The following is a 26,794-nucleotide window of genomic DNA, read 5'->3' as shown; positions in this document are numbered from 1 at the left end:
GCAGTAGGAATAGAGGTCCCAAAGTCCTATCCACTGTCCTCCTCCTGAGCCCCCTAATGGCCACAGAGTATTTCCAGCAGAACCCTTGGCTCCCTGGATCCGTTTGAGGACCACAGATAGAGGTTTATTGTTATTGTAGCCTTGAATCGATGACATATTGTGATTTATTTAAAGCAAAATCCTTAGCCAATGAATAGTTCACACATTTCCCCCCTCACCTTTGTTCTATTATATTATTTTTCCTATCAGAAAACATGAAGCACTTTACAAGCATATGTTTTGCAAAGCAGTTCCTAAGAACCTCTTTTGGTATAGAAGAGGAACTGCCTGTAACTGGCAAGCCCGTTGCCACCTATTAGCTGAACCCAAAATAAAGATGAGCATTTAATGACTGGCTTGTGAGAGCAACAAGGCAACATTTTGATTTCTGGCTTTCTGTTCTTCTCATGCACATTTGTCACAGCTCATTTGATAGTATGAAGGAATGAGCCTCCTTGGCATGGCTGTCTCACATTTCTTTTCAATGTGACAAACTGTTGATGACTTTCCAAGCATAATAGTATCTCCACAGCGGGCATTCTGCCCCGCCTAAAGTGAGCTAAGAACAGTAGTTTGCCTCATTAGCGCCCTTTGTACTTAGCACACCGGCGTGGGCAGATGCCACCTGAGAGGACCAGAGTCGGGATGTGCTCCTGTTCATACGCACTGGTCATTTTTTTTGAGAACTGTATACTAAGACGGGCCTCCTAGCCTCAACAGTGAAAAAAAATCATCCATGTCCTGCCAACTGGTGGCCAAGTGGCACTTTTGAAAGCTTCAGTTGCCAGACAGAAATGGCAACAGCACAACATTTTAAGGCTGCTTTTCCAGGAACTAGTTTGGTGACCACGAGAAAGTCACAGAAAGTACCCCCCTATCTCTTATGTCCTCATGACTGAGAGGGCTGTGATTTGAAATGGAAATATGGCAGGAAGAAAGACATACTGAGACACTGAATATCTAAAGTAGGTAAAAAAAAAAATAAAAAAATAAAGCCCAGGACGTACTTGGAGGTAACACTCAATTTGTTTCCCTTTGCTGACTGAAAATACTGCAAGCCTGGGCAGTAACAATCCCCACGCTGCTGCCTCTCTCCTGAAATGCACTTCAGAAATAGTCTGAAGGCCCTGAGTCTTTGAAGTGACTCTTCTCATCAGAAACGTCTAAATAGTTTTTCAGGAAGCGTATAGGATGGGAAGTATTATTATTATTGTTATTGTTATTCCCCTCGATGAATAATAATAAAAATCAATACTCGGTCTTTTTTTTACTTGTGTAGATTAAAACAGGCAAATGTGATAGTGATTAAAAGAAAAAAGAAACATGAAGGCAAAAATAGAAATAAATAGGTAGATAATGGAACACCGAGTAAGCAAAACTGGAAAACAATAATCTTATAAATGTTCAATTTTAAAAGACTTGAAAGTCAGTGGTGAGGGTCCCTTCGCATTTTCCAGTGGCTAGAGTCAGTGCCCAGTGAGTGAGTGAATGCCTCTTCTTGGCCTAGAGCTGCTTGGATGGAATTATAGTTTGTTTGGTTTGCTTAATAGGCTTATTGCTTTGTTGTGTGCTTTGCTTTGTTTTCCTGCCTTTCCCTGAAGAATTCAAGGAGAGGCTCACCACCACTGCCCTCCCCACCCCCGCCCTGTGTGTTCTTCTTCTTTCGGCAGCACTTTGACATGCCTCACGATATTGCTGCGTCTGGAGACGGGACCGTGTACGTGGGAGACGCTCACACCAACACCGTCTGGAAGTTCACCTTGACTGAAAGTATGGTGTTGACAGTGTTCCTGTCCGTATCTTCCTTCAGCTTTATTGCCTCAAAGCATGTGAAAAAAAATTTGCATTTCCTTCTCTTTTTACTGATAGGAGTGGGAAATCAAAATAGAATTGGCGGTTGTTAAAAGACTTGTTCGGTTTCATTTCAGGGATTAAATTAATATTTAAAAAGTAGAGAGAAACAGCTTTTTTTTTTTTTTTTTTTTTCCCTGGCAGTTATCCCCTTGTTTCCACAGATACTCCACAGGAAATTCTTGATGCCTGGAGTAATGTCTGTTTCTGTTACATTGAAAGCCAGTGTTAATTCCAGCTTAGTTCCAGAGGGACATGACGGCTTTGGCCAAACAGAGGGGCTGACTGGCTTCCACACTGCTATCACTTCCCGTGTGGCTCTTCAGCTCGCAGGGGCTGCTGAGCATCGAGGAGCTCCAGCCTCCGTGTCAGACACAGATTACTCCAAGCAGGAAGCACCCTGAGTTTTTCCCTTTAGGCTGCAGCTTGTTCAAAATACCGAACTGTTATTTCATGTAACTCAAAAGTATGTCTGGGGACAGAAGAGCTTCTCTGTTGGGACCAAGCCAGCTAGTTTGGGGATTTTCGAATTGCAATGTGGACATTATTTCTAATTCTTGAAAAGTATACTAACCTAACTTCTGATATCATACTAAAAAACATAAGCTTTCTAGATTCAAGCGTAATAAATGCATTTAATAGGCCACAAAACCCAAGGTTCAGAGATGCTTTTAAAATATGGCAGGGTCCAAACCATAGGAGAAGATGGAGGTAAGGAAAGGAATGGTAAATCTGAGGTATCAGGAGCTGCAACAGGCAATTTTAGACAGAGAAATAATAAGGACATTTGGAATTGATGAAGATAAATGCTAATTATAATAAGGAAAAGCAAAAATTACAGCAAGGAAAAAATGTAACTTATAACAAAAGTAAAATCAGGAGTCCAAAAACTTTAATCAGATACCATACAGATCTTGGAGCCCAAGTAAATTTGATCTTCAGAATTGTCCTTTGAGTAGCTTTTGCCACTTTGTAATAAGGACCCAGTTAAGGTTAAGTGCACAGAGGTGTGCATGGCCTATTCCACTCCATCAATAGCTTTCCATTCCCCTCGCAAGTGAAGTCTCCCACCACCTACCTCCTCAAAGAGGAACCAGAGGGTATAGGCAGACAGGAAAGCAAAGAGAGAGATGGATAATTCCCAATTCCAGGACTAAACCCAGGCTTTTAAGAATAAAAAAAAAAAAAAAGAGAATGAATACCTTTCAGGCTAGAAAAGACCTCAGAAATCTAGACTGCACCTTCATTTTATAGGTAGCAACATGATACTTAAACTCATTCAGATTCTGGTCTAAGGCTCTTGATACCACCCTAGTAGCCTGTACTCAACAGAGATGCATATCCAAGGCCCCTGGGGAGGGCTCTCATGACACACATGGCCAGACCCCACTCTAAGATCTACAGAAAGGAGTGGGGTGATAATATGTGTATTTTGGAAAGGCTTCCCAAGTTGAGAAGCGCTGCAGTGTAGCATTCAGCTTTGAAAGAGAAGAACCCTGTGTGTAGTCCGTATTGCACCTGAATAATAAATCTCCTTTTGGAACAGTAAGACTGCCATCAGAAGCTACACAAATGTCTCGTGTATTTGCATTCTAGTATTTAACTAGTCAAACCTATTTAGGTGAGTTAGAAGACTGGTGATAAAACGTGGCAGAATTAGTCATCAGTCTAGATGTCCACATGAAAACAGAACCACTTGATGTTTCAGAAATAACACATTATGAACTCCACAAGGAAAATCTCATTTTAAATATGAAGACTTTAGAAATATTTCAGCTTTTGCTAGGAAATTGTATCCAGGATTCATGGGTCTGGCACCTAATTAGTGGTTTGTCTTAAACTCTTCCGTAATACGATAATGCATTTGATGAATTGAAGAAATATTTTCCACTGAGTAAAATTAATGTCAAAATTAAGTTTTCAAGGTTTTTTGGAGATTCTGATTTTCTTTTTCCTTTGCTGTATTGTTACAGAAATGGAACATCGATCAGTTAAAAAGGCTGGCATTGAGGTCCAGGAAACCAAAGGTTGGTCTCTTATGACTCTGAAACCCAAGCTATTTATGCTGAATTCTTTTATGGCTCTTGATTGCACTTGAAAAATGATCAAACTAAAAATATAATATAATCTGGTAAATTATCCATAACTTCTACTATGTACTGAGCTTTTAAACCTGCATGTTGCCACTGTTTCCTCTGATAAATGGAGTGGTAGTAATGAGCTCAGATTCACTGATTTCAGGTGATAGAAAGTGATTCTGTAACAAGTGGGCCAGAGACATTCAGGGAGAAAAGAAGTAAGTCAGTCACTTTTAGAAGTACATTAACCTCAGGCAAGCGGGAAAATACCATCCAGTATACTGGAAAAGGCCTTCCTTAGTGGGCTCTAGTCTAAATGAGTGAGTTACTGTGATAGGGGCCTGAAAAGATGAGCTGCTCCCTAAGCTCCAATCTTAGCACCATTTGCCTCCAACATTTACTGAGGGCCATCCAAATATAAGGCACTATAATGGGCTTAAGGGAAATCAAACTGTGCCTGACTTCAAGAGACTTATAACCTATAAGGAGTGTGTGTGTATGTGTTTGTGTGTGTGTGTGTATGTGTGTGTGTGCATACATATACATATATACAAATAAGTATAGCTTTAGTAAATACTATCAGGAATGGGAAATGGAACTTAGCTACTGGTAAGCAACTACTGGTTTTAGTAGGAATCCCAGTCAAATTATTTTCTCCCTTTCCTAGGATCAGTTTATATTTGTACGTGTTCTCCTATCTGCAGGGTTTTGACATGGTCATGTGAAGTTAAGAACTCACTAAAGGTGCTCCTAATGTTTAAGTAGCAAAGTGATTCCATTATTAGTTGCTTTACAAATGATTCACCTAGATACTCAGACCTAACCCTAGGCTTACTTGTTTTCCTTTCTCGTGAAAGCAGGTGGACAGAGATGCAAAGAAGCAAGAACCAAGAGGGAGTTTAGGGATTTTATGTAGGCAGATAAGAGAATATAGCCGGCTGAAGGTTGAAGGGGTAAGATAATATTATAAAATAAATAAATAGCAATTGTTTGGCATTTGTAGAGATTCAACCCAGGTGACTCTACTAAGTGGCATTCATACCACACCCATATCAAAGAGTTCCTGGTCCTTTATTTTTCTATGATTGTTACATATAGAATTATTGGTGAGTTGTTCGCTCTAGAATAAAGATATTATTAGTAGTAATAGCTCTCACTTACGGAGCACAAACAATGAGCTGTACAAAAATTACTAAGTTAACTCCTTACACCAACCATGTGATAATTGCTATTATCCCCATTTTACATATGAGGAAATTGAAGATCAGAATTACTACTAAGATAATAAGTGGCAGAGCCAGGTTTTAAACCACAGTTTGTTTGGCACCAAAGCCCGTGCTCTTAACCACTGTTCTTACACTACTGAGGAGAGATGAATACCACCAAGTCACTTACCATAAATTCTTCCAAGAGCTACAGGTTGGGGATGGTTGAAGTTTACTCTGAAATCTCTGGGATTTCAAAGTGGCCTCAAACCATTTCTGTTTAAATAAATCCCACCAAAAAAAAAAAAAATCCTAGATTATACTGCTTGACTTGTTGAGAACAGCTCAACCACACTCATCTCTTCTTGCCTGGCCAATGAAGGATGAACAAGGCTCTCCTCAGGCCATTTCCTCTTTCCTCAGTGCACATCACTGACTGCATTTGGTCAGAAAACCTCCCAGCCTTGTGGCAGAACACAGAAGTTCAAATAGTAAATGTTATTGAAATATCTTGTCATGACAGTCCCATTTTAATAACTAGGAATACCCAAACACAAATGAGGTTTGTTCTAGTCCTCTTTGAACCCATATGACTCTCATTAAATCTTTCTTTTTTTAAGATTATTTTCTTATTATAGAAAGGAATACAAATCATGCTGAATCCCCAAAAGTTTGTCTTTTATCAAAATCTGGAAGGTTAATTTAAACCACTTCTTACAAAAGAGAGGGAGAAACATCCCAGATTTAGCAGACTTATAAATTTCCAACTTGGAGTAACCTCTGATGACACTTGCCCCCACTGTGAATGGTCACATGACTGTTGAATAATAACAGTGTTTCGGAGCCAGCGTGTTCACAGGGAGTTGCAGGGATAAGAGAATTTGTGATGATCAGAAGCTTAGGAAAGGGGTTTTCAAATAAAGTTGCTAGGGACAAAACAGATATGCCAACGTCCCACCAAAATCATAGCCTTCACTCCTCCCTCCCCAAAATAAAAGATGATGATGGTGAATCAGTCTCAATAAAATAAAAAGAAACTCTCTAGTGCAGTTAGTATCTTAGGCCTTATAGAGAACAACAGATTATAGGGGAAGCACATTGCATTAAAGAAAAAAAATTGGGAGGGAGGGAGGGCAGAGTAATTTCATTGGTGCTATGTGCACTTTCCCTGCTACTTCTTAGTATGCCATCTAAAAGCTTCAGCCTTCAGTTCTGTCTGTAATGAACTGGGTATTAATTGCTGGGTTCCTGTATTAAGAATGTCTCTCCTTTACTGTCTGAGTTATTCCAATTCCAGCTGGTCTCTGGACTTCCCTTCTCTCCAGGGAAAAGAAACACGCACATGCTTGTATGTGGGAGCTCACACAAGAATGCACCTACCTTCCCTTTCTAAACTCAGTGCTTTAAAGAAGGAAAAAAACTTCTATGCATTGTCTTTTCAAAATTATATTTATTTCCAAGTATCTATAAGGATACCAGAAGAACTTGTTTGAAGACATTTTTGTTTTCAACGGAGTACAACTGGCATCGTCTATGATAGAAAACATCATATGAGGCACAGGTTCTGGCCAGTGGTAGAGCTTCTTCACTGTTCCTTCTTCAGGGATGTTCCAAATTAAAGAATTTAATTTTTAATTAAAGAATTTTTAATTAAAGAATTTAGGATAAAGAGTAAAATTGGCAGAATTTTGAATTATTAATGCTTTGAATGAAATTCCTAGAATCTTAAATCATAACTATTTTTCAGACTTTTTACTCCACTTATAAAGGTTCCTGAGAAAGAACACCAGTATTGCTTTTTTGTTTGTTTTTTAGATTGGGAAATTTAAATTTTTTACCCTCTTTCTTTAAAATGTAGAGAATCGTTTAAAAATCTAAGCATACTTCAGTGGGTTCCAAAAGTGAGAATGTTCAAGTATTTTTAGTAGATGACACTCAAAGAACCAGGAGGGGTGTGGAAATCAAGAATTTCTAAAGTGCAGAGTGTGTACCTTAGCAAGTTCATTACCTCATTCTCAGCACACTCTCTGTCAATGCTAAACGATCCCTTTAGTCTGTCACCTACTTTCTAGTTCTTGTTTCCTTTTCCTGGAGCCCAGTCCTAGCTGTGCCTTACAGAGGAAACTAGATAGGAGCTGGTACAGCCATTTTCTTTGGTATAGGTAAACCTCTAATGACAGAAAATGCTACGTGATTACTCTGGTTATAGTCACCTTCATATAGAAACAAATCCCTCTTTCAAGGCAACAAGTTCTTGACTACCAATCTACATCTTTGGTCTATTTTTTAATCCTACCCTCTATTTATTACTATTTTCCTACTTAAATATAGAAGGAGCTTAAATAAAACAGAACAATTTGTGTATCTCTCCCACAGTAATGAAGAAAAAGACACAACAGTTAGTAGGCAGGGAGAGTGAGAATCATACTTACATTCCTCTTGGAAACAGAGCTAGACAGGTTAAATGTGAACCATCTAAATCTACAAGCCAATCCCTTTCCTGCTCTCCTGCTGAAGTTTCAAGAGCCATTCCAGTGGACAAAGAAGAGAAATCATGGTCTCCCCTTAACCATAGTACAGGGAAGGACATGAGGACTGTGAGGCCATCTGTAAAATGGTGATAGTCTTACTCCTAGGCTTGGTGTAACGATCAAATGAGGACATTGCCTGAAACTGTGCGAAGTGCTCAGGAGATAGAATTGAGACCGTGAGGGAAGCTGGCTCAGAACATGGAAGCAAAAAACTGGGACCTGCCATTTGTGTGTATCACAAATTGTGTTTATAGTGTCTTAAGTAATTTGAGAAATGCTTCCTTGGAGAAATGTCCAGCAAGCTGCTGAGCTGTGTCTATACATATTAAACGTTAACCAAAGATTTTCCTGCCCCTTGGTCAAACTTTCCCTGAGGCCATGTGATACACTCTGTATCATAGAGCAGAAGGGCACACCAAAAAACTGACCTTCCAGAAACCTTGTGAGTCTTTTGGCAAATATGTGGTTGAAACTTCTAGCCTTTGCACACTAGGGTTTTTGTACGAGTACACATATGTGCTTCCACAGGGCAAGAACGTCTCAAGGCTCAACCTCATTTTCAAGTCAGTAGTTACTGAAATCCCTGAAGCAGCTTATATGGTTTCATTGTATCAGTTCCCAAAAAGCACATTAGGCCTAATATCTGCCCAGTACCGGTCAATATCAGAGAATTGTTCTATAAGCTATTTTCATCAACAACAATATGATATACAGTGCACCTGTGTACCCTCATGGCTTGCTGGGAACTGTATAAAAGAACCTTTTCAGGTTCTTTTGTTTGTAATCCTAGATTACAAACGTTTGTAATCCTAGAATTAATGTATGTAACTATGCATGTGATGTACCAATAACTCATTGACCATTAATAAGATTCAAAAACCAAAGATTCAAGGAAAGATACTTACTAAGCACCTTCTCTAAGATAAACATTACTCAACAGTTTTATGAAGGAGGTGTCTTTTTTATCATGACAGTTCTACAGATGAGGTTACTAAGGCCCAGACCACTTAAGTAACTTGCCCAAAGTTACATAGCTAGTTCTGTAGGAGAACTGGGATTTCAGCCCAGATTCATTTGACTCCAGTATGCACACCAATTCTTTGCCCTGCACCATGCTGCCTGTTAATTTTAACTTTGAAAAAAATGCAAAAGGAGGATATATTTTTTATGTAATTATAGCTCAAGAGGGAATAAAGGACAGAATCAAAGAAAACCAATTTAAAGGTACAAAACCACTGGGTGGAAAGTACTAATCACAATAGTAATTGTAGCTTGGTAGATTCAGATATTGAAATGTGAACCCCACATGCACTGACATCAACAAGTTCTTTATGAGCAGGTATTGATTTGCCTGGATAGTGGTGGGCGGGAGGGTTTTGGAATCTTTGAGTCAGTTGAATATTGTGAACTCTTCTTTCCCTGAAGACTCCGAGGCAGTTGTTGAAACCAAAATGGAGAACAAACCCGCCTCCACAGAGTTGCAGAAGATGCAAGAGAAACAGAAACTGATCAAAGAGCCGGGCTTGGGAGTGCCCATTGTTCTCATTACAACCCTTCTGGTTATTCCGATGGTTGTCCTGCTGGCCATTGCCTTATATATTCGGTGGAAAAAATCAAAGGCCTTTGGAGGCAAGTAAAACGAGCCCCTTGAACATGGAACCTACCTTTGAAAGAGTGTTTGGCCTGATTATCCTCAAAGTTTTGTCGTGATTTTTTTCAGTGTTTTTTTTAAGTGCTCTCTGCCTTTTTTGGTGTTATTATGTATGTTCCATATATTGTCTATAGTTAGTATCACAATAGAAAAATATCTGAAGCCTCAGAAATTTGGATAGTTAGATTAAAATATAACCTTTAATACTGCCTTTCAGCAATTGGCGTAAGCCCAGTTAATGTCTCCATATGAAACTGTGTAGATAAGTAGTAGTCAGTATAAATTAGGGTCAGGGAAGAGGAGATTCTTGATGTTAGAAATAGGCCCACTTCTCAAAATATCTCGGTCAGTTATTTGGGACTTATATTTTCCCCTCCTAGTGCTGGCTTTAGCTCCTAGCTACATGACGTTGGGCAAGTTACTTAATCTCCCCAAGCCACAGTTGCCTCATCTATAAAGTGGGGATAAAACACTCACAAGGTTGTGTGAGGATTAAATGAAATAATAAACATAAAGCATTTATCACAGTTTCTGTCACATTGTAAGTGCTCAGTCAATACCACCAATGACTTTGAGGAACAATCATTGGTAATAAAGTAATAAAAGTCCTAAGAAGTCAGAGAGGATACTTGTCTTAAACCTCAACTTTCTCAGGAAACCAACTATTTCTATAGTAGATCATTTGGTAGTTCACAGCTTAGGCCATCAGTCTTCCTTTACCAAACAAGGCAGGGTCCAGTACTGGAGTCAGTATTTTATCAAATCATCATCACTGTATAGGACCCAGGAGCTGAATTCCTTTCAAGACATTCAGATAAACAAAGAAATAATCCAACCCGAGATTCTCACCTCTCAGGAGCAGTCCCTTGGCTGGGTCACCAGGTCCTAAGGCAAGAGTCTACAACTACGTCCAGGAAGGAATCCATGGGCCAGGGTGGGAGGCAGCATTTGATCAAGAAATAGCATCTGATTCTATTTCAGGCCAAGGCGACCGTGGCAGGGATTCAGTGCCCATGGCAAAGCCCTGACACAGAAAAGGACACAGAAACAAAAAACAGAGGATTCCATTTAATAAGTGGTGAAAGGGAATTTTTCTAGGACTGGTTTGCTTTTCATCTGCAATCGATAAAGCTCTGCAAAAAAAAAAAAAAAAAAAAATACAGTTAACTCTTCAAAAAAGAACTTTTGGGCCCCTGTTATGGGTATGGAACTCTGGGGAGCAGGGGGCAAAGACAAACACAGCCATTGTCTTCATGGAGTTAGATGGAAGGTTCCGAAAGCAAGAATCTTACGTTTGCTCATTTACTGATGTATCCTCAGCACCAGTAACAGTTCCTGGCTCTAGGGGTTTGAGAAATAGTTGTTGGAAAAATGACTGAATAAATAAATGGAGCTCACAGAAGAGATGACACATAATAAACGAGATGACATATAAAGGTGACAATAGAGGGTGGTAAGTACAGTGATAAATACACAGAGGATCAGGAACACACGGAGCCTGGGGGCAGGCAGCAGGGATGTTGGCAACCCAGCCACACTGGAAGGAGTAGCTGGGGAGTCAGGAAGGCTGGGTCTCCCGTTTGCTGTTAAGCCTGTGGGACATGGCACTCTCACTGCACACTGAGTTCGCAGGAGGGTGTTGGGAAGGCAGAGACCTAGGTCACACCATATGAAATTACCATTATTCAATCATGTTTTATTTAGAAAAATTGCAGTTTTATATGGTTCCATCGAATACATTTAATTCTAAAAGTAGGTCAGCCTCTCACCCTTTTTCAGTGTTTGTTCTGGATAGTTCTTGTCCAATCCATGAGGATTTTTAGTAACTCTCGTCAAAGACCTCCCATATTTACTCAGCACGTACTTATTGCATGTCGGCTCCACATCAGACACTGGGCTAGGCACAGGGGATACAAAGCCAACTAAGGACTGCCCTGCATGCTTATCAAACTTACGGTCTAATTTGTTGGCCTTGTAATAGTCTTAGCAGATTCTTTCCTTCTTGCCTGTTTCTCTCCACACCCACTCTTCTACGTTTCCTCCGTCGTCTGTTTGCTAGCCTTTTTCATGATGCTGCCTCTGCTCCTGGCTAGAGACTTCATAGGAGAACCCTGAGCCTCACTTCCATGACCCAGCCTGAAGCGGGTAGCCCTTCAGGGAAGCCAGGACAAAAAGTGCAGAGCGAGAGAGCGAAGGGAAAAAGAAAGTCCACTGAGAACCCTGCCTCTCCATAAAGAAAGACTGTCCATCCTTCATGGAGATGGGCAGTGCCATTTCACCTTTATGACTGAAAATATCCTGTGTTTCAGGTCCTTGCCTTAAGTCTTATACAAAAGAGAAACGATCTACATGGATCCAAAGCTTTCTCAAGCAGGACATGTTCTGTTCTTGACAGAAAGACTAAAGCCTAAGACAAAAACAGGAAGTTATAATAACCAGAGCTTCCAAATTATTACAAATTCTTGGTGATATAATTTAACTAATATTTATTGAGCATGTACTGTGTATGCACCAGGCACTGTTCTAAGCACATCACATGCAGTAGCCCATGTAAACCTTGCAGATAGGTAGGGATTGTCACTGATACCTCTTTCCTCTGAGGAGAAAACCGAGACTCAGAGAAGCAACTTACTGACGTTGCACAGCCTGTAAGAGACACAGGCAGGAGTCAAACCCAGCTCTGGCCCTCAGATACATCACAAGAATATATTGCCTTTTTTGTCCTTAGAATTGCATACAGACAAGAGCCAGGCCTTGTTTTTAATCACTTACGAATTCCTGATTTTGTATTGAAAGTTGCACCCATGGTTGAGGAGGGTGATTGGGACTCATTTTGAAATGTGCCATCTTTTTCTAGCAGATTCTGAACATAAACTTGAGGCAAGTTCAGGAAGAGTGCTTGGAAGACTTAGAGGTATGCCTGTGACCTTTCAGAATCCTTCACATTTGGCTCAAAGTCAACAAGCTCATGTCCTTTAAAGAGCAAGGGGATATTTCTTATTTTTTCTCAGAAAATTAAACTCCTCGTGTGCAGCACAGCAACGTTAAGTGCAGAATGCAAACCATCAGCTAAAGCCAAAGTGTGTGGCTCTGGCAGCAGATTTCCCAGTTTCAGTTTTTTCTACTTTGCCTTTCTGTATCATCTAATTTTCTTCCCCTGCCTTTTATCTGGCTTCATTTGTCTTCAGTAAATTTTCTGTCACTCCTGTTGGCCTGTCAGTGCTTGTCATAGTGTAGATGACCTTTTCATATAGTCATTGAAATGAAGAGCTCCTTGAGGGACGCCAGTTCCAGAGAGCCTGAAAAAAGCAGGAGCTGAAAAATGAATCTGAAGTAATCCTACAGAAACACATATATAATCCTGGGGAGCTTTTTTTCTTATTTATTTATTTTTTTTAAGATTTTATTTATTTATTTGAGAGAGCACAAAGGAAGAGGGAGAAGCAGACTCCCTACTGAGCAGAGAGCCCGAGGCGGGGCTCAATCCCAGGACCCTGGGACCATGACCTGAGCCGAAGGCAGACGCTTAACTGACTGAGCCACCCAGGCACCCCTTTCTTATTTATTTTAATAAATGTGTGGAGTAATATCTTTCTGACTCTGTCACGTTTTTTGTTTTTGTTTTTTTGCTAATATCTACCCTTTGGCATTACAACTTCTAATTTGTTTATCATTTAAGAATTTACAAGGAGACGGAGAATCATTTGTGCAAACTTTACCTCAGTTCCATGTCATTGTGTGCTTTCTTCAGGCAAGGGCAGTGGAGGCTTAAACCTCGGAAATTTCTTTGCAAGCCGGAAGGGCTACAGCCGGAAAGGGTTTGACCGCCTCAGCACCGAGGGAAGTGACCAAGAGAAAGATGAGGATGATGGAAGTGAATCGGAAGAGGAGTATTCAGCACCTCTGCCTGCGCCCTCACTTTCTTCTTCCTGAAAACGGCCTTCGATTTAGGTTGATGAGATTTTCCAAGAATACCAGATTCCTCTCCCTTTAGCACGTTTAGAGTTTTGCGTATTTAATTGTAAACTGTACTGGTCTATGTGGGACTGTACACGTTTTATTTCCTTTGCTTTGATTTAGTTGGCTTCCGTTTCTAGTTGAGGAGTTTCCTAAACGTTCATAACAGTGCCATTGTCTTTATGTGAACAGAGACTAGAAAAACGGTCCTCTTCTTCTCACATTACGAATTTAATGATGGAAGGTTTGCTCATTTACATTATCGAGACTTTTCTGTAGATGTAAATAACCCCCTTCTCTGCTTGAACACAGTATTTTCCCAATAGCACTTCCATTGCCGATGTCTGTCTTTGGTGCCTTTCCTGTTCAGCATTCTCAGCCTGTGGCAGTAAAGAGAAACTTTGTGCTACGTGAGGACAAAGCTGCTAAATCTCCTATTTTTTTAAAATCACTAACATTATATTGCAACAAGGGAAAGAAAGAAGTCTCTATTTAAATTTGTTTTTTAATTTTCTTCTTGAGTTGGTGTGTTTTGGGGATCTCTTATTTTTAGATGGTTACACTGTTAGAACACTATTTTCAGAATCTGAATGTAATTTGTGTAATAAAGTGTTTTCAGAGCATTAGCTTTCAGAGTGTATTTTGCAATTTTTGCATATTTGCAGGGTTTTGTATACAACTTTTGTAATAATTACACAAACCACAGATACAGTGAAAACTACTCAATGTCTTCAACAGAAAGAAATGTGTTGTATTAAAATGAAGATGATATTTTGTTATATAGCTGATATAAATTAAAAGCCAGCAATCAGACTTCACATACATGTGTAAAACCAGGCTCTCTTTTAAAATTCAAAGAGGGGTTTTGCCTGTTTATCAATCAGGAGGTAAATAATTTAATAAAAGGTGATCTAGCTAAGAGGAAAGCTGTGTCTCAAATTACATATGCAAAAGAGTCCATCAGTGTAGGTTACTATTAGTTTTCTTTTTAAAGAATAATTTCACTCAGATTCCCAGGTATTCATGGGAATAGTCATCTTACAGTGACTACAAATTACTTTTATAACATATCTTTTTTCATCATAATACATCAACGTCATTTAGTAAGGACCTGGTAACTTTCCCTTGCATAATAATCAGACTCTAGAACCATTTCTTCAAAGTGCCTACCTGCAATTGAGGCATCTTAGTAGTGGCATAGTAGAGATTTAATTGACAAATCATGAAAACACTACAGAGTGCTTTGCAAAAAAGTATATTAATTAGAATGTCTTCCAGTAACTTAATCTAGATTTTTTTTCCCCCTCATCATTGATACCAAAGATGATCTGATTGAAAAAATGCATCATTTCCCATATATTCGCCTTCTTGTTAAAGCTTAATTTGGGCATCCTCCCCAAATAGAAACTTCACCTTTTTTTGATTCCTATGATCTTCCTTCTCAAATGAGGAATACATATTCTGCCCTTGACCACTCCGTTATGGCCCTTTCCATACATCAGCGGTAAGTACGTAAATGTAGAATGACAGCTCTTCTGGTGTATATGTGCCTGTCCACTGTATCTTACATATTTTTATTTCAACATGAGAATTAGTCCGGTACCCCAAGATACATGTTTTATAGGTTGACTTTGATACTGTTCAAGTTTGCTTACACTGAGGAAATTAGTTGATTTGCACTTTTGTGATGCAATATTTGACCCTCAGCTCCATAAGCTACTTTTTTAAATGTTATCTACTCCTAGTCTTGTTCCTAAACAGTTTAGATGACTCAATGGATACAAAAATAATAATAATAAAAATAATAAATTATAAGGAGGTGAGAAAGGAAAAGGGAGAACAAAGATAAAAATGGAAAAATTAATACAAAAGTAATTCCTATTACACCTGCTCAGGGAGAGAATTTGGCTCTAAACTTTCTAGCAGCTCACTAAATAAAACTTGATTAGTTACATAATTCATGAGTCCATTAAACATTTAGAGTTCCTAATTATAAGACCAGAAAAACTTGTTCCCAAATACCTTCTGAAAGACAGCAGCAAGATGTGTCATTAAAGTCTTCAACAATATCCATAGAGCAGACAAATACATTTTGCGGGTCTATTCTTCCGTATGTCCCTTAATATAGCATGCGGCATTTTATGCCTAATATAAGCAAATAGCATGATAAAAAAAGAAGATTCGGGCAAAGAAAATCTGCTGGGCTGTTACAATCCTGTCCTAGTACACAACCCTTATTCTACTAACCTGGCTTGATTAAAGATGGTAGACGAGAAATGAACGCAATGCATTGCCTCCAAGCAATCTCTCTGCTGATTATTGTTCTTAGCTGAACTTCATTTACTGAGACACTTAGAGATTGCACCGCCTGGGACGCGCTTAAAGAAGTAGATCCCATCCCTGGCATCACAGTAGAATCACCTGGGGAATTTAAGAAAAAAATGGGCACTCCTTCCAGAGATCCTGATGTGGTTGACTTAGAGGAGGATATTGGTATAGGTCATGCTTTTTAATTTCTCTAGGTAATTCTAATGTGCATTCAGCGTTGAAAAACCACTATCTTTGAGAACAGCTGTTCTACTCTGCCAGTTACTACAAGCAGATAGCTATATTTTCACATAAATTATGGTTTACAAATGTTTGGAGAGAGAAGATGGGGTCTGGCGTATTTTGATTTGACCATTAGTACCAAGATCTGACTACCTTAATTGTTCAGTGTTCTAAATTGGATCATTAAAATAGGCATAATTGACTTATTAAAAAGGCAAAGAGAAACAGCTGGGCTTTGATTTTTTTTTACATTAAATTATCCAGAAAGTATTATTTGGGGGAGGTAAAAGAATAGCTCTGTCATTTGCTGAATTGGCCCTGAATTATCATATGCATAAAATCTTTTGTTCTAAGCTTTCTTCTTAGTTTATTCAATCAGCATATTCTTTTTCAAAATTCCCATGCATCTTTAAACTTTCACTCAAATGTTACATAAATTGAATATTTAAGTAGCTGGATGACAAGGGAAGCCATAGATTTGGTTTTAGGGCTTATTCCCCAGACTGTCATCTACCTAGTAGCTCAAAGTTGATGTAAGTCAAAATTGGTGTTGCCTATAGCATACTTCTCAGACTTCAGTAAATATAAATATCAACCGTGGGTACTTATTTTAAGAGGACTGACTCTTGGTCCCATTCCCAGAGTTTCTGATTCACTACATTGGGTGGGGCCCAGATCTCTGCATTTTTAAGAAGCACCCCTGGTGATTTGGACCCAGGTGTTCTACAGACCATTTCCAGGAAATACAGTCCTACAGAGAGTAGCTAAGCCTTAAAACAATTATTAGGCACACAAAGCCATTTTCTCAAATATATGGTCTCTGTAGAGTGAGAGGCCTGGAAATCATTGACCCCACGTCCTCAAAGCCACATCACAAAAACCACAGGTGCAAATTATCTTCCCAGCCAGAACTTACCTACCAGCAACTTCTCCCTTCAGTTCCCTTAACACTGATTATCCCAAAGTCAAAATACAAGTGATGCCCTCCACAGGCCGCCATGCTAGTCTTATTTTCTCTTTTAAAATCACACCTAAAGGCAAGAATCCACCAGATATATTTGGTGTGTTTTTCCTGCATCATGATTTAATTAAGGGAGCATATTCATTCTAGAGAATACACTGATGATTATAAATGTGACTCCTCCTTATAGCCTTAAGATTTTTGAAACACCAAAGCACAAAGATGTCGATCATATATCTAAACTAAAGGTACAAAACAAGAAACAAGTATTTTCTGTGCTCCAAAACTGAGTACACACTGTACCATCATAGGGAAGGGATTTACCAATGAAGATTTGATAATAGAGTGCTCATGTTTAGACATATGAAGAAAGAATATGAAATAGATGAGTTTATAAAAACAAGTTTGACAATAAAAAAGAGAACCCTTTTCATGTCTGAGCAAAAATGCATTTCGTCCTACACACATACATACATAACCTGAATAAACCAGTCCCTTGAGAATGCTCTATTTATTTCCTCTATTATACTAATATCATTCTCCATGTCTTTAAAAATATATATTGTCCAGGAACTGAAGTAAGCATGCAAATGGATGGGACAGCACAAATGCACTGGTTCTTAGAACTAACTTCCAGATAAGGAGGTAGTTTTATTCAACAGTGCAGCCCAGTCTTAGCCAATATTGAGTTTGGAAAGAACACTGGGTTAAGAGGAGAAAGTTCTGAAATTCCAAGTACTAGATCTGATTATATACCATTGTATGAGACTTCTTTAGTCATAAATCATGACTCAACTCAGTTTTAAGAACAATTCTTACTTATTAAAAATTAATAATGATAATGAAAATAATCAAAAATTAGTAATTTATCAAGATAGAGTATTATTATTTATTAGTTCACCTAACTGAAAAGCTCAGGCATGGCTAGATCCAGAGACTCAGAAGATGCTATCAGGAATTTGCCTCCCTTCATCCCTCAGTTTGTCTTTCTTTTCTATAGGATTCACTTTCATGCACACTCTCCACCCATGTAGTAATAAAGGTGGCAACCAGCAGCTCTGAGTTTAAATCCTACCAGCATTAACTCTGAGGGAGATACCTTCCCATTCTAAAGAGTTCCAATACATTGACTAACTGGCCTGATTCGATTCCTGTGCAACTTTAGAACCAATCACCCTAGGCAGGGAAAGTGTGATACATAGAACCAGGGCAGAGTCACATCCCATAGTAACAACACTGATGATTTATAGAGAATTTGCTTCCCCAAGAAAACTTCAGATATTATTGCCAGTTGAATAAGGGTAGATTCTGGTAAGAAAAAATAGAAGATAGGCACTAACGTTATGTTTCTTAGATAAAGAGGTTTACTGAAATGGCTATTTGTGGTGTTTAAATTATTACATTAAAAAGGGATATTGAGTGATTAAGTCTGTACCAGTGTATAAATGAAGAATACCAGAAGAAATGCTCAATTTGGACCTGTCACAATAACAATGACAATCAAAAATATACAAAAAACCAAGAGCAAAGGTTTGAGACCTACAAGCTGCATTTTATACTATGATTTCTACTCATCTAAGGTTGATGGAAACAGGTAGCTTTCAATCAAGAAAAGAGATAAGGCAACTGCCTTATGAGAGTCCAGGCCAATCATTTTGCACAAGGGCTCCCACTGTAACTTCATCTTTTTCCCCATGATTGATTTATAACTGTGATGATGCCTACCTCCCACTGCCTCATATTAGGAGGCACTCAATGTCAGTTTGTCCCATTATTGGTTATGATCACTACATTTGATCATGTGATCACTTAAGTAAAACGATGTCCAGGGCACCTGGGTGTGTCAGTCGGTTAAGCGTCTTGCCTTCAGCTCAGGTCATGATTTCAGGGTACTGGGATCGAGCCCTGCATCCCGCCCCCTGCTCAGAAGGGAGTCCGCTTCTCCCTCTCCCTTTGCCCCCCCAAATTTATGCTCTCTCTCTCTAATAAATAAATAAAATCTTTAAAAAAATAAAAAATAAAATTATGTCCAACAAATTTCCCCATTATTAATGTTCCATTTCTACTTTGTCTATAGAAAGTGTTTCTGAGAGAAAACATTTTTAAGACCATGTGAATACCTATTCCCCAACAAATTTGTACCCAATGGTTTTTGCACCCATTGATGATCTTTTCCTGAATCTATAATTTTGGGGGAGTTCTTAAATAATAATGATTTTCTAATTGTATTATTTTGTCTGGCATTCTATAAGTGACTGAGTCTTACTCTCACCCCAATAAATATTGGTAGCATCTACTCAAGAGCATAAAATAATCCCCTCATTTTTTTTACAATTAATATGATACATTCCCGAAACTAATGGCACAAATATGGTCAAATGCCTTTTATTATCCTATTTAACTGCTCAGGTCCTTATCTTTCTTATTGATAGAAAGTCAGCTATCAACCTTTTGATGATTGGCTTCCCTCTCCTTTCCTTCTCTGAAGTGGTCAGAAAAATCCAGATCCCAAAAGGAGAACATGGAGCATGGAATCAGTAGATTTGCAAATGTAGGAGGGCCATGTTCAAGTCTGAGTTGTCCACACAGCAATTGCTTCTTGCTGCCTCATAATGCCACTGTTGAATACTGTCTTCTATACCAGTCCTAAGAGCTGTTGCTCCCCAGCTGCCCTGAGGCTGCCCCAATCCAGACCACTTCCCAAGATTGTTACAGTTGGCCTTTGAGTGCCAAAATATTTAGTGCTGGGCATTTTTAGTTCACACACACAGCCACCTTCTCAGATGCAGACAGGCCCAAAAGTCCTGGGTCAGGGCTGATCCTCATATCTGTGCCTAAAGACACAGAACCATCACCTCCTTCCCTCCCCATAATCCATACTAGAGGTCAGGAATTCTTCCTCTCAAACCCTCAAAACTCACAGAGTTCCATTAGCCCTTTTTCTTCTTCTTCTTCTTCTTTTTTTTTAATGTGGTAAGAACACTTAACATGGGATCTACCCTCTTAAGAAAATTTGCATATATGACACAGTATTGCTATCTAAAGACACAGTGTTGAACAGATCTCTAGAACTTACTCATCTTGTGTAACTGAAACAAGATACTCACTGAAGAGCAACACACCATTTCCTCCTCCCCCTAATCCCTGATAACCACCATTGTACACTCCACTTTGTGAGTTTGACTATTTTAGATAGTTCTTTACATGGAATCATTCAAAATTTGTCCTTCTGTGACTGGCTTATTTTACTTAGCATAATGCCCTCCAGATTTATCCATGATGTTGCAAATGGCAGAATTTCCTTCTTTTTTTAAGGCTGAATAGTATTCCATTGTGTATTCATACCACATTTTCTTTATCCCTTCATCAGTCAAGGCACATTTATTTGTTTCCACATCTTGGATACTGTGAATAATCCATCAGCCCTTCTTTACCAGGTATGGGGACCAACTGTTGGTCATCTATCCCTTTCTAAGAGAGACTCCCTGGTAAGCCTTAATTGTCCCAACCTGACCTAGCCAGAGAAACTTCCTTCCATGATTCAGAAGTAATTTCTGACAACTATTTGTCATTTAGTAAGCACTTCTGAATGTCTAACAAGCAAACAACTCAAATTCTGGGGACACAGTGGTGAAAGGCAATATCCTAGCTCTACTGGGATTTACACCGTAGTGGTGTGTATATCGTTTCCTCTTTTTTCTTATTAAAGAAGAGAAAAACAGAAATGTAATCTCTGGCTCCATACCCTATCACATACATTTATAGATAATTTTTTTTTTAAAGTAAGAACCAAAGAAAGGCATTGGCCAGTCTAGTTGTACTAGTCGCAAGGCCTCTTTAGGTTTATTTAATTCCTGGAACTTTGATTTTTTCCATTTATTTTCTCTTACATCATTATCTTCCCCAGAAGTCACAGAAATCTTTAAGAATTTCAAATTTCTAGGGCCTTGTTCTGAGAATTATCTGGCCTCCATTAAAAAGGAATGGCTCCTTTCCCAAAAATGTTACTATGATTCTCACATCTGTCAGAAAGTGTGTACCCAGGTAATCCAATAAAAATTAAATAAATGAAAAGGGAAAGGATTCATTCAACAGACATTGATTAAGCTTCAGTATGTGCAAAATGCAAAGTTAAAAAAGGCATAGTCTTGCCTTTGAGGGTTTGTAATCTAGCAAGGGAACTAGAATAAGCCCATCAATAATTGCAGTATGAGGCATAAGAGGAATACATGCAAAATGCTATCAAACTTCTGACAGAAGAACAGAGTTTTCATAAAGAAAGTGATATTTGAGTAAGAGAGAGGAGAACTGAGGGACAATGCTGGTCATATTAGGGGATTAGCAATATGGCTACAGCTCAGGGTAGTTTAGGGGTGCAGTGGTGGAAGGGCTGGAAAACCAAGCTGGCTCAACAAGAAGGGTTTCAAAACCATTAGGAGTAATTTGGATTTAACTACATTTGATATACTTCATTTTATTGCATATGAATTTACTTGACTGTTAGTAAAAGTAAAAAATAATTACTTTATTGAATAGGACAAAGAAAACAAATTATACTTGTAAAAAAATCTCAAGTTAGTCCAAATTCTTAGAAAATGGGGTGTTATTTATATATAAAAATACACTATATATATATAGTTATCATATATATATATATATGATAAATGTCCCTTATCAGATATTTGATCTGCAAATATTTTTTAAAGTCTTTTTTTTTAAGATTTTACTTACTTATGTATTTGAGAGAGAATGCAAGAGAGCGAGTTGGGGGACGAGCAGAGTGAGAGGGACAAGCAGATTCCATACTGGGTGGGGCTCGATCTCATGACCCTGAGATCATGACCTGAGCCAAAATCAAGAGTCAGAAGCTTAATTGACTGAGCCACCCAGGTGCCCTGATTTGCAAATATTTTATCCCAGTATATGAGTTATAGCTTTTCATTCTCTGAACCTTGTTTTTCAAAGGGTTTTTAATTGTGATGAAGTCTAATTTATTATATTTCCCAACAGTCATAAAATTCACAGAAATGTTTAAGAATTTCACTAAGGCTCTGAATTTTGTTTCAGCTTAGAAAAGCATGGTGAACACCAGTAAGACTTTTGCCCCCAGGGGCTGCTTACTTCTCCAGCCTCATCACAGCCCCCCCACCACCCCCACCCCAATTCACCTCATCATCCTCACTCCAAGAAGCCACATTCGACTTCTTTCTCAAATGGCCATGTTCTTACTGTCTTTCCAGCTTCTAGACATTTTTCCAGATGCCTAACAGTCATCCCCTATCAAAATTCTTATCTTACTGAGTATAACTGTGTAAAATAAAAAAGAAATTTATTGGTTCATTGTCTCACAAAAGAGGACCTAGGGACACAGAAAATAACATCAGATCTCTCTCTCTCTCTCTCTCTGTCTCGCCTTCAGCTATTTTCCTCTATGTTGGTTCATACTCTAGAATGTTCTTTCTATGTGATATGAAAGTGTCTCTGGTAGGTGTCTGAAAATTTGAGAGAGCCTCCCCTACTTTCCTCGTATCTATATCACCCCCCACAAAAGGATTCAGAAATACAAGAACAATAGTGTTTTCTTTTTCAGAAATAACAATAGATTTGCAAAGATATATCCATCAGTCCTTGTATTCCACTCTTTTAGGAGTGAGGAAAGTTTTCCTTAGACCTCCTATGGCCATGGTAATTTCTGAGCTATTCGCAAAGGGTATGGGATTATTTTTACACCAGTCAGGCCCATGCTTGAAGCTTGGTGGAATGAACTTTCCCTAAGTTCCATGGCTCCAAAAGAGAAATGCTAGACACCTAAACAAAATTCAGATAGGAAAGAGAGATAGAAGAAAATGGTTGCTGAGGAGGTAACCAACAATCGACTACAGGTTAGCTGTAATATAAGTTTAAAGAATAAAATTCGTTTACCAGTAGATAGCCGCTAAGCTCCCAAAACTCAAATAGCTCACAATATTGAGGGAAAAGAAAGCATACATTCATTGTATTAAGCTTGGTGATGGAAGTAGAGCCAGGCACCTGATAAAGTTTGTAGTCAGGGAACATAGGAGGTATATGTTAATGCTCAAAAAGGCATTTAATAGAAAAAAATTAAATGGAAGTTGTTGGTAAGAGAAAATTCTTTCTGCATAGCTCTTCCATAGTTAATTAGCTTTTTAACCACCTTAGAGCTTCTCTAAAAATCAAATAGTGCATAGTTTGTTCAATATATAGTTAATAACACTTCCAGTAAGGATATAATTCCAGAGTAACAACAAGAATCTAATAAAAATTCCAAAAAGCAAAGGTTCTGGGTGACAGTTGAAAGTGTGTTCTGAAACAAAGGCTGCAAAATAACTGCATTGGTCCCAAAGTTCCTGGGCGGAAAAGAGCCTGAATTCCAGACCAAAGTTTAGAAAACATTTTAGTGTCATTTTCACACTGCATATGACAATATTTAAACCCTATATTGTGTTCGTTTTCTTAAAATATCTAGTATATCCCTTTCATTATTTAGATAGATTAGAATAAATGTGCATTATAAGTAAATAAATAAACAATAGGTCAATTGATAATTGATCGAAAGACAGACTGACAGTCATAGCAGGAAGGGGTGAGAGAGGGAAGGAGAGACGAAGGTGACATCCACATAGATTTCTCATAAAGAGTTCTTCAGGGTAGTTATTACCAGTGTGGTGAATGGCTGACATCTGGTGGTAAAACAGTAAAAATTTGCATGGATTTGCACACTCATAAAAGGGGCTATTCGGTGAATGATGGCTGTGTCTTTAAGAAGAATAATTTAAAATGCTGCCAGTCATCCAGTGTTTATGTCCACATCATGCCAAGCACCCAGGTATTTGAAAGGATCTGTACCATCAGCTATCATATAGATCCTGACTGTATCCATGTCCTCTTTGCCAATGGAGTCACTATTCTCTAACCAAAGAACAGAAACCATGAAATTGTTTAGTTACTTTTTTTTTATATGAGCACTTAAGGAGGCAAAAATAAACATATATAATGTCACTCAAAATCATTTGCATATTTTGTTAACCTATTGCCATTTTAAGAAATAAGAGAAAATTAAAATTAGGTTCAGAAAAGTAAAAAAAAAAAAAAAAAATGGGTGCTTGGTATTGATCCTTGGGAAAGAAGACACAGGCAATAATGATGCCAAAGGCCATTACATCATTGGCAAGGAGACTGTCGACCTGGACTGGATCTGAAAACTAGCAGATCTGTGTACAGGGCTATGGGACTTGCTCATCTTCCACAGCTTTGGGAGCAGCACCAGCTCTGGGTTTGTGCCCCTGCTCATGAAACAGTTCTTGGTGGTCTATGGCGAGAAGTCCTAACTCAAATTTGCCGGTCCTCCGGGTTTCCATGGCAATGGTGGAGCCCTACAGTTCCTTCCTGATCACCCACATGGCCCTGGATCATTCTCACTGTGCCTTCATGGTCACCCAGGAAGCCATCTATGACATGTGTCAATGCAACCTGGATATCATACGTACCAATCTCAATCATTTGATTGGCAGATTGTGTCCACCATCACCACCTCTCCGCAATTTGACAGTACCCGGAATGTGAGTTTGACAGAATTCCTAATCAACCTGGTCCCATACCCCCATATCCACTTTCCCCGGGCCACCTACTCCCAAGCATCTCAGCTAAGGCCTATGTTGAGCAGCTGTCTGCGGCCAAGATCACCAATGCCTGCTTCAAACCAGCCAGTCAAATGGTCAAGTATGACCCTTGCCACAGCAAGTACATGGTTTGCAGCATGCGGTATCGGGGTGGGGTGGGCTGGACGTGCCAACGTCCACACAGCCTTTACCAGCATCAGGATGAAGTGCACCACCCAGTGTGTGGATGTTGCCCAACTAGATTTAAAGTGGGCATCAACTACCAGCTCTCCAATTGTCATCCCCGGGGGAGACCTGGCCAAAGAGCAACAGAGTGTGTACATACTGAGCAACACCATGCCATGGCTGAGGTCTGGGCCTGCCTGAACCATAAGTTTGATCTCACGAAGGCAAAGTGAACATTTATACATTGTGCATGGGGGAAGGCATGTAGGAAGGAGAGGTCTCTGAGGCCCAGGAGAACCTGGCAGCTCTGGGGAAAGATGAGGAAGAGGTAGGCATGGATTCTGTGGAAGAATACTAGAGTGTGGCTGGTAGCCTGGCTGGTTTCAAGTTGTTTACAATTAAATTTCCTGTATTAAATGATTAAAATCATAACTCTATGAATACTAAAAATCACTGAATATTCACTTTAAACGAGTGAATTTTATGGTATGTTAATTTTACACACACACACACACACACACACACCCACACACACACATGCAATCATATTCAAGCCTGGTAAACCACGGCCATCCTCAAAGCCTGAAAGCTCCCAGTCACAGCTGGGCCATGTAGAAATGGCTTCTTGTCTTCCAAAACAGAGTCATAGCTCCTTCAAATAATGAGTCATTCCTACTCCTACCAGGGGCCTCACTTATGAATTCCCTAGCTTCACACTGGTGAAAATGCCCTACAGATGTCCTGCTTAGGCCAGCCCTCTACCCTTCCCCAAGGTGTCCTGCAACACTGCCTTCCTTGCTTAGGTACAGGCCCACAGATATGGGAACATCTTTGGTGTGTGTGGAAGTCTGTGTCCCACAGCAGAATTTCTCTGCCTGGTGCTGTCCCTGTCCTCTTGCTGTGCTCCCCCTACCCCCCAATCTCACCATCAGATAGATCTACTGCCTACTTCGGATTCCTCAGCTCAGGGAGCCTCAGTCTGTGACGTTCAAAACCTAAAAGACAGAAGGCCTCCCAGAGGGGAGAGATGTGAAAGCTAGCTATGGAAAGAACTGAACAGATGTGGGAAGAGAACAGAAAACATTCAGCTTTCTACTCCTTCACTACCTTCAGTGCCCATTCTGTCTTCCCTACTTACACATGACCAGTCCTTCATTACAGTTGGAATAAAACTCTTTACTACTGGAGCCAAACACAGCTTCTTCTCTGAGTGAACTAAAATGTCATATTGCTTCAGCAAAATCCTGTATCCCAATGACCCTGGCAATCTAGGTATCTTAGTAAAATTATATACTATGCTAAGACTTTTAGGTTCTATTATGAACTGACCAGAATTCAAAGGAAGATTAAGAATTAAAGGCTAATAACTTCAAGTTTGTGAGGTAGGATAGGATATATTCCCAAGAATTTCTGATTCTCATTCTGGAAAAAAAAAGTTCTCTATTTTTCAAACTGAAAATTGAGGTAAAAATAGGAAAGTGACATTCTATATAAATTACACTGGATTGTAAATTCTTAGCAAAGACAAAGTGCTATGTGATTGCAAAATAATATGTTACTGCAGAGACTAATGTTCTGTCTCATTCAGTTTCTTTTGGCCGATGAGAATGAGATCTTGAGAACTTGTGTGCTTTATTTGTAGCCCCTTATTGCAGCTATATCCATCAAAAGGGGGAAGGGGGCCAAATGCTCTGCTGCCATCATTCATAAAGCTAGGAACCCTGCTTGAGCACCTGTTTGATCGGCCAGGTAATATAAATAATGCCACAGAGTATGCAGAATCAGTCACCAGATGCTTTGGATGGCTACCTCAGCAATGATTAACAAGAAATGTGGCAGGTCAATGGCAAGTACAGATCTCTGTAGCAAAGAGAATGTCCTGGCCTCTCCAAAGGGACACATATGAATTAAAGTTGTATTCTGGAGAATTCTGAACTGTGCATAAATGAATGCTGAATTCCTATCCCCTGAACTCCAGACTCATATCCAAATATCTACCCAACAGATTTACTCGAATGTATAATAAGCATCTTGAACTCAACATTTTCAAACTGAACTTCTCTTTTCTTCCCCAAACCTGTTCTTCCTAGTCTTCCTCACATCGTAGCTTCCAGTCCTGCAAGCCTAAAAAGTTAAGAGTCCTCATAGATTCCTCTCTTCCTCTAA

At 39.2% G+C, this 26,794-nt stretch overlaps 1 protein-coding gene and 1 pseudogene across 14 annotated transcripts in view; both read left to right on the top strand.

Moving 5' to 3' along the window:
• The window catches only part of PAM (peptidylglycine alpha-amidating monooxygenase), a 281,035-nt gene extending 267,097 nt beyond the window's left edge, over nt 1–13,938 (top strand). For 4 of the 14 annotated variants that reach the window (XM_078066996.1, XM_078066988.1, XM_078066989.1 and 1 more), the window contains 5 exons: nt 1,710–1,809; nt 3,864–3,917; nt 9,130–9,333; nt 12,213–12,269; nt 13,107–13,938. In XM_078066996.1, coding sequence (XP_077923122.1) covers nt 1,710–1,809; nt 3,864–3,917; nt 9,130–9,333; nt 12,213–12,269; nt 13,107–13,288 — 597 coding nt within the window. In that variant the 3' untranslated portion in view covers nt 13,289–13,938. The remainder of the gene's footprint in view (nt 1–1,709; nt 1,810–3,863; nt 3,918–9,129; nt 9,334–12,212; nt 12,270–13,106) is intronic. The other 10 variants (XM_078066997.1, XM_078066991.1, XM_078066994.1 and 7 more) reach the window with 5 other exon arrangements.
• A 4,378-nt stretch (nt 13,939–18,316) lies between these two features.
• LOC144380908 (tubulin alpha-3 chain pseudogene) lies at nt 18,317–24,861 on the top strand (annotated as a pseudogene).
• Nucleotides 24,862–26,794: the final 1,933 nt, after the last annotated feature.

Source organism: Halichoerus grypus, chromosome 2 (genome assembly GCF_964656455.1).
Source record: "Halichoerus grypus chromosome 2, mHalGry1.hap1.1, whole genome shotgun sequence".
In the NCBI taxonomy this organism is placed as follows: Eukaryota; Metazoa; Chordata; class Mammalia; order Carnivora; family Phocidae; genus Halichoerus; species Halichoerus grypus.
This window is presented reverse-complemented; position numbering and strand designations above follow the sequence as displayed.